This window comes from Chenopodium album, chromosome 12 (genome assembly GCF_948465745.1).
Source record: "Chenopodium album chromosome 12, dcCheAlbu1.1, whole genome shotgun sequence".
Lineage (NCBI taxonomy): Eukaryota > Viridiplantae > Streptophyta > Magnoliopsida > Caryophyllales > Amaranthaceae > Chenopodium > Chenopodium album.
Window position 1 is genome coordinate 18416344 of NC_137845.1, and position 17498 is coordinate 18433841.

Here is a 17498-nt window from a genome sequence, read left to right on the forward strand (position 1 = left end):
TGTTTTTTTCTCTCTGGGATTGTAAAAAATTTGGTAAAGTAAAGTTGCAAAGTCACCATTAATATGAAATTTAATAGGTAATTAGCAATTTTAAAATTTACTATTCCATTTTGTTTTCCCTCCTATTTTACTAATTTTTCCCTTTCCCCACCAACAGCACTTGTTAAGCACATTTCCCATGCATCATAGTTATGCATTAATACTTCCTTGTTTATTTCAAGTATCATTTTTCATTTTATGTTGTGTCATTAGGCAAAGAATAAATTTGTTACTCTTTCTAACTAGACTCGATAAGTTCTCATATTCTCACCAATCTGGTTCAAAACCGGGTACCCAATTTTTTATGCTCAAATTTCCGTCCGAGGGGGCGCCAAAATATCCGATGGGCCTCACTCCAAATACGTAAAAGAGGATAAGAAAACCAACATTCATTCTTTCTTCCTCCTCCATTTTCTCTCTCCCTCCTTCCTTCCTTCCTTCAGCTGCTGCTGCTGTCTTCTCCTCCAAACCACCTGCGAAAATGGCGATTGGAGCCGCAAGCTGCTGCTGGCTTAACGGTACTACTTCTATCGATGTAGCTCGCGCTTCTCTCGTCTCTCACTCTTTTTTCCCTTCGCCGCATCCTACATTTCGTGCACTCATTTCAATGGGCGCCAATTGCAAGAGTAATGACGATTCTTCTTCAAGAAGAAGAGCTACTAATTCTTCCAATAGCAGGAATACCGCTAAAGAGGTATAAGCCTAACTCCATTTTAAATTGTTGCACTGATATTGTGGAATGCAATATTGTTAGTGAATTGTATGAATTTTGCTTGTTTTAAGTTTGAATTGCTGGTAAATTTAGACAATTGAGCTGAATTATTATTGTTGTAAATTACTGTGTTACTTTTGGTTCTCTATTGCAATAGTTTGCTTTATAAGATTCAAAATATCAGTAATGGTCTGCTAAATTGCAAATTTCTAGGTGTTATTTGCATAAAATATAGATTTTGAGGTTGATTATAGGCAGTAGTGGTCTCGGTTTAATCTTGTATACATGCCTGAATCTTTTGTGCTGGAACAATTTATAATTGCTTGGGTATCATAATTAAGAGTTTGGCCTTATCATGAAATCGAGCTCCTTTGAAGTTGATTATAAGATGTGAAATATTTTAACTGAACTAGTTGATTGATACTTGGTAGTAAGTTTGCTAGCATGATGGCCATAGCTTGATATCGATCTTCTTTGAAGAGTGCTGCCTAGTTTTTTCTTAGGTCTTTCAAGGAACAGGTACTTGAGAAATGAGAATTGTAATGTAAGGGGACAACTTTTGGTGACTAGTCCTATTATTGATAGGTGTACGATTAGTCGATTGCATGTTTTTACTAGCACTCGGTGTAATTCCTGAGTTTTGATTACCTTAGAGGTTGGTGTAATTCGTGAGTTTGGTTTACCTTAAGATAGCAGATTAGCTATGGAAATATATAGCAGGCTAGCAGCATCATAGTATTCTTGCTGAAGTGGGTTTTGTGTGAGTAATTACTCATATGATGAAAACCCGAGTTTTAATTTTGGTTCACTTAGTAAACACCAATTCTACTGCTATTATATATGAAAAAAAGTTCCATTTTTCTCACAAAGAACTCCTTATACCATGAAAACCACTCTCCTTTAATGCCCTGCTGGGACCCAAATCTTTTATATCAGATTAATGGTGGAATTGTATTTAACTTAACTATGGAATTATCTTGGCAGAAACTAGATGATCCATATGAACTTTGATTTCCATTAAATTACTAAATTATTCGTTGAATAAAAATAGTGGTCAACCTATGGTCGAGCAAGAGAAAATCCCATGGAGTTGAAAAATGTTATATAAATCAATTTCTATTAGCTTACATCACCCATTTATAAGTTTGCATAAGCAACTTATCTCATCCTGGTATTTATGCCTTTTCGTCAAAGTCACATATAGAAATGCATGTATGTTACGGGTGCCAATGTTCCATTCGCTGGTTATTGATACCTAGTTAATTCTTTTAATTAGTCATCTCTGTATGTTCAATAATAATGCCTGTGGTAAGCTAATTGGTTGGTACTGTTGTAGATATTGAATTTCTGTTATCGTCATTCAGGCAGATGTTATTTCACATAAGTTCTTTTTTGGGAAGCCGAAAGATGAAAAACATTCCTTCTATAGACATCATGATGACAGAAATAAAGACATGGGGCGGTCGCAATCATCAGGCATTCAGTCATTTGTCATGCAAAGGAAAGACAGGAAAGGCTCTGCCTTCGAATTGAAGGAGCAGCAGGTATTTAGTCTTCTTTGACTTTCTTTTAGCAAATTCTAGTTATAATTATCATGATAGCATTGCTGCCTTTGTGCGTTTCTAGCTTGGCACTGGATTATTATTTGACTTCACTATCTGACAAAAATTAGCAGCCTGATTTGTCATAATTAATATGTTTTCCTTCATTATCTATCTTATATGCATGATAGTATACTTCCACATTCAAATATTGTCTATCATGCTTCAAATTTGTTCAATTTCAATCACCAAGCTCTAAAAGCTAATGATGATTCATTAAGGATCATGGTGTGGTAACTGTAATTTCATGATCCAAGTCTTGAGTTAGGTGTTATGCATTTTTGCTTTTTCTCTAAAATTCCTTTTGTTTCTAGCTTCATTTGTCTTTGACAATTCTAATATTGATGCTTTTATGAAATATACCATCTAATACATGAATATATATACCGGAGGTACGCTTCCACCACAGCTTGTATAACAGTTAATAAATAAAACCATTATCAATTATATATATATAATACAAGCATATGCATATATACATGGAAAATACACAATCACTCTAAATCAACCAATTAAAAAGTCTAAACCCTCACATTAGGTATTACACCCTTGAGCCACCGGAACATTGTGTCTCACCCTTAACTTCCCCCACAGCCCATACAGATCTTTATTTAATTAAAAAGGTTATCCTAAATTCCTAATTATACTCAAACTTTATATATCCTTCATACAATCATACATCCTTATATATCAACAATAAATAATGGAAATCAGGATTATGCTCAAGAAGCTAATGTAGTAGTAATGTAGGACAATTGTTCAAATATGCCTTTGACGCATACTTTGAGACACTAAGGGCCTGTTATCTTCAGCTTAATTTCAGTTCATTTCAGCTCCAATTAGTTTAGTTCAGTTCCTAATTTCCTTCTCTCATAAAATATTCATTTCAGTTCTATTCAATCCAGTTCAGCTTAGTTCAGTAAATCAGAACAGGCCCTAAGGCTTATGATTTTGAAGGAGAACACCAGGGATCCAGGTGACTATTTCGTGGAATAGAAGCAAGATGTGTATGAGGAGTCATGGGTCTCCGGTTTTTCTCTTTATTGTTTTGGAACTGCTGCAGGTTCGTTTTGTGAGCTTTGGAAGGGCAAAAGAGAATCAAATGTTTAGTATAATTTATGGCGTCTTATGGTCAGAAGACTTAGCGAAGGATAGTGTAATTTATCAAGAACATAGGGTATAATTTCTTAATTATATTCTTTGTAGGCTAAGGCAGCTGGGGCTCTCGCAGTTATTGAGTTGGGGAAATTCAATTAAATTGAGTTAACTTGTAATTTGTTTCCTGGTGCTTTGAGGACCACTTTTCCTTTATTTTAAGGTCCATGATATCCACAATGCTTCTATCTAGGTCTCACACGAGCCACCAGCTCCTTTCGTTCTTTCAAGCAACGTATCTTATCTGAAAAAGATGCTTAACAATTTATATGCAAGCAATTCCGCATTCCATAGCAGCCCACCTACAGAACATGGATTCTCCAAATTTCTTTCTCAAAATTTCCAAAACACCACAACTATATTGCAGTTATTGTGTCCGTTGCCTAAGCATATAATAATAGAGACCTAAAAAGGAGTAGAAGATCCATAGTATATGTTTTTAATTATAGATTTAAAATGTGGAGTCGAATTAAGTTTTGAGGAATCTTTCAGCAGGAAATTTTCTCCATATACTCTTGCAACAACGAAAACAACAGTGTAAGAATCTTGCTAAGTATATACTTATGTTGCCTATATGGGGCCTATATGTTGATTTTTCTATGAGAACCCTAGATATCAGAGACACCATAGTTAGTCCTTATCCAGCAGGAACATTTTGGGGATCTTATAAATTGTAATCTTTCAACTTCAACAGCCTGTTGGAAACAAAAAACCTTATTGGGTCTGGTATTGTTGTTCACTTTTTTTTTTTTTTTTAATAACTGTGGCTTATTCATTATTACATGCTTTGATGTGCTCTATCTAAGGAATAACTGGAATCTGTATGTGGGAGAACAGGGGTGCAAATATATGTTTAGTATTGGTTGGTAACTGGAAGGAAGTGGTAATTTTTTTGACAATTTAAATGCTACACCATTACTTGATTCATCTGGTTTGATCTTAGTGCTGACAATTGGAGGTTTAAAAGTATTGTGATTTGTGCTGCATAAATTCAGCAAAAATGGGCTGTTGCATTCTTTTGGTGTGCTATTTCTATTAGCTTCATTGTTCTTTAAGTTCCAAGGAATACACTCAATTTTGATTTGAGTTTGGCCCTTTGACACCATTTTAAAGATGAAGACTGTGTAAATCGATAATCCTCTGTAATATCAGCAAGTGCACTGAATTACTTAGGGAGGCAAAAGGGTAGGAAAACCTTGCGAGCTGGGACTGTTTGTTCACTTCTTTGAATGGTTATCCCTTAGGCTATGTGGATGGAATGGAGTGGATGCATCTTTCTGACCAGGTATTGATGTTGGGAGTCTTTACTGAAATGAGCAGTGTTCTTTCTTTCTCTGTGTCTGTCTCTGTCTCTCTCATAAGCTCAATTTATCTTATTTAAATTGAAAAACTATAGATAATTTATATATTTTCGAACTACAAAAGGATATCGTGTTTTTACACGTCGCTTTGAAGAGTGAGGAAACCCTGCTATCATATTTGAAACCCAACAGTAAGATTTGGTCCTAAGTCCCTAATCAGCATTCTATGACAAGACTAGTACTAACAATTTGATTTTGGAAGCCCTTTAAAGAATTATAATATTAACTCAATATGTAACTTGCTCTTGAAGAAAACTCACATTAGTCCTTAATATGGAATTGATAGATTCTTCATTAGAAGTTAGGACATGATATATATGACATGATTCATGTATGCTTGAAACAAAAGCAGGTATACCTGAGAAATTATCAGTGCACTAACAACCACTTAACATAAAATAGTAATATTTGAAGAGTTTAATGAGGATCAAATTCCTATTAAACATATGTGCAAGTAACTGAAGTTCTATTGTTGATTTGGGATCAATTTTATCACAGGCTGAGGCAGCAAATCTTCAGAATGCAGCTTTTCTGAATGCTGTTGTGAAGGTATGATATATTTTTACTTTATTTTCACAATTTTCATTGTCATATTACCTATTACTATGCTCATGAAGAAACTGGCTTTGTTCTAAGAAATCCTGTTAGAATGTTTATTCTTTGAGTAACTGTTGCAAGTTGAATATCTTCTTATGCTCTTTCTGCAGGATTCTGGAAAATAATAAAGATTAAAGCAAATTTCCCTTTCCATTTACGTTGAAGACTTTCAATATACCAAATATTACAACGTGCTTTTATTGGTTAATATAGAATAGAAGTTGTATGCTTTAACTTGTTACTCTTTTGATGTTTTATGTTTGTTATGTGTACTTTACTCATACTACACCCAATTATTAAGTCGTATGCTTTAACTTGTAACTCTTTTGATACTTTATGTTTGTTAGGTATACTGTACTCATACTGCACCTGATTATTCCCTTCCCTGGCAAAAGCAAAGACAATATACTAGTACTGGAAGGTATCATTTCTGCTATTGGTACCCCTTTTCGACTTCCTCCCAATTAAAATTTTAATGATATGAACTTAGAAAGTTAGAAGACTGTATGCAGTGCTTTCATGATAGGGGATGGAAAGCTCTTGACAAATGCGCATTGTGTTGAACATTATACACAGGTGAGCTCAGTTTATGTGATTTAAAAAAGTCCTGTATCTTTCATCAACTCTTCTGGTTTTATCTTAAAAAAGATGCACCTTTTTATGTCTTCTTGCTATCTTAGCGATTTTGTTTTTGAAGCGAACACCAAGTAAGCTTGACATTGACTTAATTGAATTTTTTACCAGAAATGTGTAGAGTTGCAAAAAGAGAGCATATGTTGCAATTTGACTATTTATTGTTTCTGATCTGGTTATGTTCTTATTTTGCGGTTAATAAATTTCACAAAGAGCTATACTTGAAAGCTTTGAAACTTGATGATATCTATTTGCATCAATCCGGTGGCAGCAATGAAATGCTTGCATGTCATTGTTTGTTAAGTATCTTGATCATATTCTGATTGATATCCCCACTTTTGCCTTGTCTATAGCCAAGTTTACATTTGCCCAAATTATTCAGTTTGGATTATCCATGTGCTGTGAATAATACTTAGGTCATTGTGTGTTTATTGCATGACTAAATGATTGAGAGAGAGAGAAAGAAGACACTTTGGATTTAGCTTTGAAGAGGCAGAGATTTTCAAACTAATTGAGTTTCTTAGAAATCACCAGACTAAAACAATAGACATTCATTGTGCTTTAATCATGCATGAAACCAAGGATGATAAAAGAAAGAAATGTGATTGACCTTGATGAAATGGCAAGCAGTGCACGTGTAAGCTATTACTCTTTCAATCATAATAACCTTATGTCCTGTCTTCATCTGAATTTTATCGCCTCATAAGCTCCTTTCACATGCATCATGTGTGCGCATTATTAAATCTAGCCTGCTTTATGAGACGGGCAACAGATTTTTGGGGGTTTGTTTTAGCATTTGTAGAATATTTGTTGATTGTTGATATTGATATCATTTGTCGCAAGTAATATTATATAAGTAATGTGTGTGTTTGTTTAACAACAACCTACAGAATGAAATAGCTGCATCTTGTGGTTGATTTTAAATTTTGTGTACGTATCTATTCAAGAGAGTTTATAGCTGTATTTGTGTAGGCGTGTGTATTTGTTAATCCTTGTTCATGACTCCTTTGTCTATTCTATATTCGTCCTTTATTTTTTAAACACTTTTGGCTGTTTATTCCCATTTCTCATTCACTCTTTTGGTTTCTTCTTCTTTCATAAGATGCAGTAAATGAGTCTTGTGGCGTGTGCAATGATCCCATTTACTTGTTGCTGAAATAATTTTCATTTCATATTTTACCCCTTTTTTTTTTTTAATTTTTAATTAATTTATTTTTTTTTATTAAATGTAGTTTTGAACTTGTTTGAAATCATTTATGCTGTGGACATTTGTAAATTTTCTTGTCGAGACAGAGCTACATTTTTGTTGGCTTAGATCTCATGTATATAGAAGGAAGTCAAGGAACATTTATATATTCCTGCATTGCTTTCTGGGTATTGTCATGCACTCTGTGTAACTGATGAAATGCATCATTCTAGCATGTGTAACTTAATAACTTGACAAACAGACAAAGTACTTCTTTTGGCTTTCGCTTGAGGGAATAATTTTTGCTGGCTGCATCCATTGTGTTTGATTGTCATCCTCCTTGATGATTACTTGACCAATAAAAATAATACCTTGCAATTATGTGTCATTCCACGACAGTATGCAACATACTTGCAGCATGTAAACTGAAAATGTCAAGAAGTGTTGCATAATATGGGGATGTATAATTGAGGCAAAAGATGCAATCACTATGTGGGGGTTTGCTTGTATAGTTTCTTAATATGCTTTCTGACAATTCTGCATTGTTATCTCTTAGCACTAATTTTGAAGCTCATAGAATAAGCAAATTTATAAAAAGTCTTTGTCTGCACCTTTCTCATGTAGAATCCACTTTTCTTTCATATTGCTTATACAATTTTCACATCTGTACTGCTTTCTATGTAATGCAGGTGAAATTGAAGAGGAGAGGAGATGATACAAAATATGTTGCAAAGGTACAAATTTATTAGCTTGAGATTCTCTTTTATTAATATTATAATTTCAAATTTTATGGTGTTGCTTAGTGTGTATCTTTGTCGTCCACTCTAAGCATCAGATAGCATTTCAGCCATTACAATGATATGGCATATAGAGCAACGGTAGTGACCCACCTAAAATTTGTAGTTTCTATATATTCTTTTGAAATGCCTTATAATGAACTCATTAAGGGCTCTACTTCCGTAGCTTGTAAATATGGGATAAACCTGTTACTGAATGAATCCAAATTAATTTTTTCCTCCCCCATTGTGGTTGTTTCTTTGAAGCTAAATTATGAAAATATGTTTTTTGCAAAATTTAACTTTTGATAAGGGCCAGGAAACTTTAGATGAGTTGTCCCTGTTTATTTTAACTTAAAGACACTTCAACAACTTACTTTCCTCTCAGTTCATTTGGTGTACAGGTTTTAGCCAGAGGTATTGACTGTGACATAGCTCTGCTTTCTGTGGAAAATGAGAAGTTTTGGAAAGGAGCTGAGCCGCTTCGTTTAGGTCGGCTACCACATCTACAGGTGCAATTTTTTCTCCCCTTAACAATGTAACATAATTCTTTTCTAAATACTTTCTGCGGGAAGTCCATGTATAAACTTTTCTAGTTTTCTTAATGGTTGTGAAGTTAAAGCTATGCTGGACTCTTCATTCCAGTGCAAACAACACTAAAAATACGTATTTTTGGCCTATAAATTACTAATAAGAAAGCAAATACACTCCTTTTGAAAGCCAGATCCAACTTTTTGATCAACCTTATAATCTGTCGGTCTGTGACTCAGTATGATACTTTATTTTTAGGTCCCAAGGCTTGTTGATGTGTTTGTGAGGTTTGGACTGATATATATATTTATATAACACATACATATTGGATGAAATGATTAAAAATGGGTGTCTAAATTGTAGAAAGTATTTGGTTTGAAATGAATGTAATACGTAATTACTATTTTGGATAATACTCCCTCCGTTTTCAAATACTTGCTCCATTTCTATTTTATGCACTATTCATTTGTCCTACTTTGACTAATGTTTGTGATTTATACATAAGAAAAAATATAGTCTTGTGGGTACTTGTTGGAATCGTCTCAATGAATAGATTATTAATTTTTAATTATTAGAATTTATACTTGTTAATGATTAAAGATATAATTTGATCAAAGATTAGCATCGGCATACGTGCCCAATAGAAATGGAGCAGGTATTTTAAAATGGAGGGAGTAATACTCTATCCTTTCTATAGAATAGGGGCAAGAATTTTTGGTTGAAATTTATTTGTTGAGTTCAACTGATAAATAGGGTTTAATATGCGCTGATATTAGTGAGATATTATTGAAATATCTTACAAAGGAGCAACCTTTTGAGAATTGGCTGAAATCCATAGCTACTGAAGTAAAAACAAGGACACACCATCTATATCTTTTTTTAATATATTTTTTTATTTTATTTTTTTTAAATGTGTTGACCACGTAGCACCTTTCCTCGTGCAATGGCCCTCGATCCAAAATTACTAACATAGGCAACAAAAAGCCTGAAACCTGTGACATCAAGTATATATTACAGGGTAAGAGACTTATCCACTACAATCTTATGGCTTCTTTTCTCATATATGAAAATGATATTTTGGGTCTTGATGTACTCTGTAGATTACATGTTCAAATTACACTGATAATAAGTATAAGATACCTTGTTTCATTCTTTACTAGCATATTTCCACACCAAATTGACACTAGTCATAAATGAACACAATAATTGTCCACCAATTACCAAATGTAGGGCATGCACGCTTGAGGTATTTCCCAAACCAGCCACAGTGTGTGTGTGTTTTTGTTTTTGTTTCGAAGGCAAAGCCGTCCCTAGTTAGTCTTGAATATTTCGACTTTTCTATACAATGTAATTCAAGGTAACATTATATGTGTGCAACAAGACACATACAAGTTTTTATTTTTTGCTTGCATGTAAAAGGACACGAAGAAATTCATAGATGTGTAGGAACTACTTTCTAAATGATAAATTATCTTTAATGCTTACCTTTCATATTTATCGCTTTTAAAAGTAACAATAACTGCAACTGTACATTCGACTTGATTTCAAAGGCTTTGGAGAAGATAAATTAAAAGTCAATGTTATTATTATTGTAATAAGTCACAGTTATCAAATTTATTCAACTGTCAATTACGTCTTGTGTTTTGGTACTTTCCAACCTGTATGTTGGTCATTTGCTTCCATGGGGTTTCAACAGCTCCTTGTGAACTGCTTCTGCTTGTTTGTGTGTTGAAAATGAATAAGTAACCCGGTATGCAAAGATTTAAGTGCTTAATTCATACTTGTGTCCCAATGCTGGTCTCATTTTTGAATCACCGATGAAAATCTTCCCAAATCTATCAAGTGTATATAATTATTTTGGGAGTATAAGAATTAAGTGTTTATAAAGTTACAAAGAAATAACCAAAAAAAAAAAAAAACCCTAGTCCAGTTAGTGAAGTTATTGTACAAATAGCTATAACTGTGAGTAAATTGTTTCATTTGCACTTTTAGTTGTGTAAACAAATAATGAAAAGATGATGAGATGATCTGATGAGAATTCTGCATTGACTGTTGAGCCTTGTTGTAAATGGCTGCGTAACTCACACAGAAGGACTAAATACTTGGCGAGCAAGAATATGTGGAATAGTTGAAATATAGTCTATGCCTCTGAGGAATTTGAGATATAACGTCTGAATTTCCTTTTTTTGTTAACTTTTCTTTAATATAGTTTTTCTGAATTTCCATTTGAATGGATGACTATAAATGTTGGTGAGCTCTAATAGTTCCACTTAGTGATATTTCTTGCCGTCAATAGAATTATGATAGTATGTAGACATAGCATCTAAAAAAGCATGGTAAAGAAATATAATCTATCAGTTTATTCTTCCTCTAAATTATTGCAAACTAATTATGATGTGGCTAATTTCATGGGCAGGATTCAGTCACTGTTGTCGGATATCCACTTGGAGGAGATACAATTTCTGTGACAAAGGGGGTGGTTTCACGAATAGAGGTTTGCCTTTACTTTGAAGTATTAAACTGGTTTCACGAATAGAGGTTTGCCTTTACTTTGAAGTATTAAACAAAATATTTATGAAACCTGTTATTATTTACTTGATAATCAAAGCATTTCTGTAAAAATCAGTGATTTATATATGCATCGAATTTTCTTTTTCTATTATGTTTCTAGTTTTACATTCCTTAAGTTCCCACTTTTTTACTACCTCCATTCCATTATGGTTCTGAGTATCTGTAACTACACAGACCAAATGCGAGAGGGTGCTTTTAGTGGACCCATGTGGTGCAGTAAAGGAAAGAAATATAAAAAGATATTTCTTTGCCATTAAAAAGTAATGTGAAACTAGGCAAAGCTTTATGGAATTGGCTAAAAGCCTTAAACAGATAGAAGGAAGAAATTTATGGAATGGTGTATGATTTAGATTCTAAAAATTTTGACTTGTATAATGGAGATAAGTTATCATGAACATCTTAAATTTACACCCCTTTTCTGGATCCTGGTTCAGTATTACTATTACTGTATTTTATTAGTAATGTATCACTTCCTTGAAATAGTATAGACTTTGGTCGTATCCTAATATACTTAATTGAGCAAGGGATAGATGACGGGGATGTAAACTTAAGTAATAATACACGTCCTTTATTTTGAGGGAGTAAGAAGATGTAATTACTGTTATTGGATGGTTGAGTTTATTCTTTGCTTTGCAACTTTATAACTGAAAAGTTATGATTGTTATATATCTGGTAAATATTGCTATGTTTGTACAATGTAGATGGAACACCTCCAGCATAATGTTTCGGTTTATGTTCAGAGTCAAAACTTGCAAGAAAGTGAAATGCTAAATCATTGAGCTCCGTCATATAATTGCTATTATATATCTATATACTGGTATTTCAGATTAGCTTGGTTTCTCAATATCTGCAAGGAATTTTATTTTCAAATTTGTGAATGTGGCTGCCGAGGAATGATTTATGCTTGCAATATGCTACATGGTGCTACTGTTTTTTGTCCTAGTTGATGTATGTGAAGGCTTTGAAATTCTTATCTGTTTGTGTTCCAGGTTACATCTTATGCACATGGGTCATCTGATTTGCTAGGCATCCAAATTGACGCTGCTATAAATCCTGGTCAGTAACCTTTTTTTTTTTTCTTTTTTGATTTTTTCCCAAAGCATTTTAAACTATTTATCAGTTTACGTCAATTATGCATTATAATCCTTCTACTGTTTTATTTTTCTCTTACACTATTCTGTTTCAGGTAATAGTGGAGGCCCTGCATTCAATGACCAAGGGGAGTGCATTGGTGTGGCATTTCAGGTATGGTCTACATAGTTCTTGTGCTTTTCTCATGTGATATTATTATTGGGAAGTACAATTACTTTCAATTTGGATAGAGGTGAACTGCAAAAATCTTAAGTATTGAATTCCGAAGCTGCATGTTTCCCGTTAAAATTTGTTATAGATCCATCTTTCTTAGGCGTGCAATAGTCATGCATTTTTTGTTGATTTGATTTTTATTATTCTCTTAAAGGTACTCAGATCCGATGATACTGAAAACATAGGATATGTGATTCCAACTACTGTGGTGTCTCATTTCTTGGAAGACTATGAGAGGAACGGGAAGTACACAGGTAAGGAAGCCTTTTTTTTTTGGTCTTCAAATAACAGTTTAAGTTTAAGATTTGCATCTGATATTATTAGAAATTATGCTTGGTCTGTTATTGGAACCCGAGTCCAAACTCCAAAATATTGTGGCAGTGAACCATTTATTTAAGCCTAATCGTTTCCCTAAAATGGCTGGGAATGTAGAGAGGAGTAAAAATGGAGAGAAAAGGTGAAAGAAAAGAAGGGAAATTGTTGTATTTCTGGTTGGTTACTATGCAGAAAATGAAATAAAAGTACTAAAGTCCTTCCTGTTTAGATCATGCATAAGAAAAAGACTAAGGTACTTTTAAATTTTTGTAGTTTTGAGGTTATTCCTGTCCAAATCTAAATCCGACCAATTAAATGATGGCAATATCAGAGTTTTGTTAACTTTTCCATCAGTTCTGTTGCTTTCACTCCTTATTAACGTAAACTATATTAAACTGGCCATTTCCATCAGTTTCATTGCTTCTTATTGTGTTATGCCAGAAGGATAGGAAATTTGTGTATCAACTGTCTGTCTTCCCCTCTTTTGCAGTATTACTTGGATAGGGTGTAGCTTTCATGGAATATTAATTGTTCAGCCTTACAAAAATTATCTTAGTCACCTTTGATTCAAGCTGGATCTATTTAATGAATTATTGCATACAATTTCAGGTTTCCCTTGCCTTGGTGTATTGCTGCAGAAGTTGGAGAATCCAGCTCTGCGCTCCTGCTTGAAAGTGACGTCTAATGAGGTTGATCTTTCCACCAAGCTATAAGCAATCACTTTTGCTAAGACTTTGCACCAAGTGTAGTTTTGTATTATAGTTTTAAGATATTTCCTTTCGGAATGACCCCATCTCTTATAGATTCTGCTTTCACCGTGTTGTACGTTTGTCATAGATAAGAAAAGAAAACTGTACTGTGCTAGCAGTAGAGCAGATATAGTGTTTCTGGTTGCAAAATCCAAGTATGACCGCACGACACTCAACAGATTATGTGTTTGACATTTACAATTAAATCCCAATTTTCAGGGAGTTCTAGTGCGGCGAGTTGAACCCACTTCTGATGCACATAATGTTTTAAAGGAGGTAAGCTAACTCTTATCTCGAAGGATGCAATAGTGGAATTGATTTTTTGTATGAAGTTAAAATGGTTAAAAAAATATATATTATTTTAGCCTTAGATATGATCCTGAATGGGTTGTGAGTGAAGATTGAAGTATTGCTATGAGAGGATATGGACTACTTGTTTGTACTCATACTTATTATTGAGTAATTTTAAAGTTGGACATTGGTTTAGGACTGGGAAGCATTTCCAAGCTGTCATTTAAGGTCGTTTTACCACTAATCTTTTATTAGATTTACTTTTGGATTTTGCTTATTTTAGTGTCAGAGAAAGCAAGAGAATAGGAGATGCAAGAGTGAACAGGGAGAGAACCCTTTAGTTTGTCATCTAGACCATTAATTGTAGAATAATTTAAACATTTTTATATGTTGAAGATGAGCCTCATAGTGTACTTTCACTTTATAAACCTTGTAGGGTTCTCTCAAGAGATAAAACTAAACCTAAACCAATTGGTACTGAATTCGACATTCCTATCCACACACTGAATATATACAAAAGAAAACATTTGAATTTGAGCATTTACTGTATTCAACATGTCTTTGTAGATTACAGTACATTTTTGCTATTAGCTGCTTGTGCTCATGTGTTGAATTTGCTGCTGATCATGGTAGAGTAATGTTTACGGAGAGCTCAATGACAAAAGAAACCTTATAACTGTCAAAACTACAACTATCAAAATGATGCTAAAAGGAAATGCTATAATATTACAGGGCGACGTGATTGTGAATTTTGACGGGGTCAATGTTGGCTGTGAAGGAACTGTGCCTTTCCGATCAACTGAGCGTATTGCATTTCGCTATCTCATTAGTCAGAAGTAATTTCACTTTTCCTCTTCTCTATTTTGTTAACAAAATGGATTGTTGGTTTTAGCTTCTTGCAAGCCCTATTTGACAGAATCACTATCAGAGAGTATCACCTTGCAATTTAGGAAGGTTTCATTTCGATTTGCATTACTCAGCTTCCAGTTCTATTTAGTCACCTTTTTGTATGATATAAATTCTTAATTCCATAAAAATTCAAATTTTGTTGTTTAAAATTTTACAGAAAAGTAATATACCGTGTAGTTCTGGCTCCACAAAAACCATCAGGGGAGAATTATTGAATCATTGAAAACCAGCTTGAATTAGCTGTTGCTTCATATTGACTGTTTGCAGTTAATCTTAGAAGTATCTTTGTATAGATTTTCAGGTGATTCTGTAGAGCTTGGCATCATTAGGAATGGGGTTCATATGAAAGTTCAGACAATTTTGAATCCACGTGTCCATTTGGTACGTCTTTATTCGATTTTCTTGCCAATGGTTTTGAGCAACTTTAATCTATATACGTTTATATTTTGTTTCATCTGATTTTACTTCCTATACGTCTGATCTTGAAGGTACCATTCCACATTGAAGGAGGCCAACCTGCATATTTGATAGTTGCTGGATTGGTGTTCACCCCACTTTCTGAACCACTTATAGAGTACTATTCTGCTAACTTTACGCTCTATTAGCTTATATTTGATGGCTCAACTTTTAAATGCTAATGAACTGTTTTTTTTTTTCCTTCCTTTCTGCATAGAGAGGAATGTGAAGAAGCTATGGGGGTGAGTTAACCCAAGAGAAAAAATTGCTTTATAATTATTGTTTAAAAAGTGCTTGTTTTCTGTTACTGCTTTTTGGATGTTGAAAATAGCTAACATCTTTGGTCATTTTGTCAGCTGAAACTAGTGGCAAAGGCAAGATATTCTTTGGCACGATTCAAAGGAGAACAAATTGTGATCCTATCACAGGTAACTACATAAGATATGTCAATTAAATTTGTGCCAAAGTCTTGCAAAAAGTAGATGATTGATTCATGTAAAGATGACAACAAGAAATTAACTATATTCACAATATTGGTATTGATCTAATTGTATTCTTTTGCTCAAAGGTTTCCTTTTGGTGCCCTCAGTTTCCAAGTAGAAGAAGATATTTAAGTTAATATGCTACATGTAATTAAACATAATAATACTTAATTTAACAGAGGGTGCAAAGTATTTTAAAAAGTTTATTTATTTATTTTATTTTATTTATTTAGCTTACTGGGAGATTGTTGTGTTAGGTCTTGGCAAATGAAGTGAATATTGGATATGAAGATATGGGAAATCAACAGGTAAGCTCTATCATACGTCCAACAGTCCCTTATTTGTTTTGGGTTTGTTTACATAATCTGACAGTCCGAGATTTATCAACTGTAGGTTTTGAAGTTAAATGGCAAACACATCAGAAACATTCATCATCTAGCTCATCTTGTTGATTGTAAGGACTCAAACTTCGTTCTTAACATCTTAATGCTAGCTATCCTTAAATCTTACATATCTCTATTGTCTCTTTCCCAGCTTGCAAGGATAAGTATCTTGTTTTCGAGTTTGAAGATAATTACCTTGTTGTATTAGAGCGAGAAGTAGCTGCAGCTGCCTCAACTTGCATCCTGAAAGATTATGGGATTCCTTCTGAAAGATCTTCTGATCTAATGGAGCCTTATTTGGATAATTTCACAGATAATAGCGCTGTAGATCAGGATATTGGGGATAGTCCTGTATCAAACGAGGAAATCGGATTCGATGGGCTTCTTTGGGCATAATTAGTTTATCCTAGGTTCAAGTTTCACATATTATCCAATTCCATATGCTCAGATTTGGCCATAAATTCATCAGTTAGATTTTCCAGAGCCCTCTTCCTATTTTTTGAGAGCACAAGGTCAGAGAGGCAAAGGCGAGTTTATTTTGATCATCCTTGTAAATTATTGCAGAAACAATACAACCACCATAATAATAGTAATAGAATGCATTCTTTTTTAGTGGATCGATACCATACCAATACAATGCAATGCATGAGACTGTCACAACGATGAAGATAAACACGGATCAGAAGACCGAAGCTGCAGTTTCAAGGGAGTAAAAACAGGTTCTTGAATATTGTTGTAACTTGTGCTGTTGTTTTCCTAAGTTTGTATTCAACGGTGTCTAATAATGAACATTACGAGTACTAAGTGTTCTGATGTATACCCTAGAGCTTCTTGTATTTGTCTTTATAATACCTAATTTTTTGAGCAAGTTCCTTGTTTTAAAAGACCAAAGACTTAGTGTACTGATTTTAAAGTAGAAAATTAGACACCATATTTATAAAAATTTAAGTTGGGATACTCACTGAACCACCCACCACCACCCCCCCCCCCCCCCCCCCCCCCCCCCCCCCCATGCACTCTGCATCGAAGAATAATATGGGAAGGTGAGGTATAGATATTGATACCTTTTGTGATCCACACCGATTTCAAGAGGAGTATTTAGATTTTGCACGTTTGTAGGGAAGCTTGGAGGGTTGGAATGGAGTTAAGCATCTTAGAGGGGACTAAACTTTGCCAAAAATCAAATGTAGGGAACTCAAACCGATTGTGCAAGTGAACTCCGGTTTGCTTGCCTATAATGACCAGTTGCCCTCTTTAAAAAAAAAAAAAAAAAAAAAAAAAAGAAAGAAAATTAAAGGTGTCAGAAATTGCAGGCCTTGTATGGCGTGATGAATTATAACCATAGGAGATTGCAGGATCTGAAGGGCTTTCTTGAAGCTTCTCTTGCACGCTTCCCCTTTTTTCTATAAAAGAGGTGTACCTTCCACTTCTTTAATACACTGGGTA

General features: G+C 34.0%; 1 protein-coding gene across 1 annotated transcript; it reads left to right on the forward strand.

Annotated features, from left to right (window-relative positions):
• The first annotated feature begins 363 nt into the window (after nt 1-363).
• LOC145570437 (protease Do-like 2, chloroplastic) lies at nt 364-16920 on the forward strand. The gene is made up of 21 exons (XM_081629509.1): nt 364-733; nt 2116-2295; nt 5367-5417; nt 5813-5886; nt 5978-6041; nt 7974-8018; nt 8465-8572; nt 11008-11085; nt 12152-12218; nt 12349-12407; nt 12622-12721; nt 13392-13471; nt 13751-13807; nt 14555-14658; nt 15025-15112; nt 15220-15305; nt 15405-15429; nt 15544-15615; nt 15927-15977; nt 16063-16123; nt 16204-16920. Exons 1-21 carry the CDS (start codon nt 521-523, stop codon nt 16446-16448), a joined length of 1908 nt encoding a protein of 635 aa, XP_081485635.1. The 5' UTR covers nt 364-520; the 3' UTR covers nt 16449-16920.
• The last annotated feature ends 578 nt before the right edge of the window (nt 16921-17498 follow it).

Coding starts and splice junctions, on each gene's coding strand:
- LOC145570437 (XM_081629509.1), top strand. CDS start 521: ATGGCGATTGGAGCCGCAAGCTGCTGCTGGCTTAACGGTACTACTTCT. Junction 8,019..8,464: donor ATACAAAATATGTTGCAAAG/GTACAAATTTAT, acceptor TTTGGTGTACAG/GTTTTAGCCAGAGGTATTGA. Junction 15,978..16,062: donor AAGATATGGGAAATCAACAG/GTAAGCTCTATC, acceptor TATCAACTGTAG/GTTTTGAAGTTAAATGGCAA.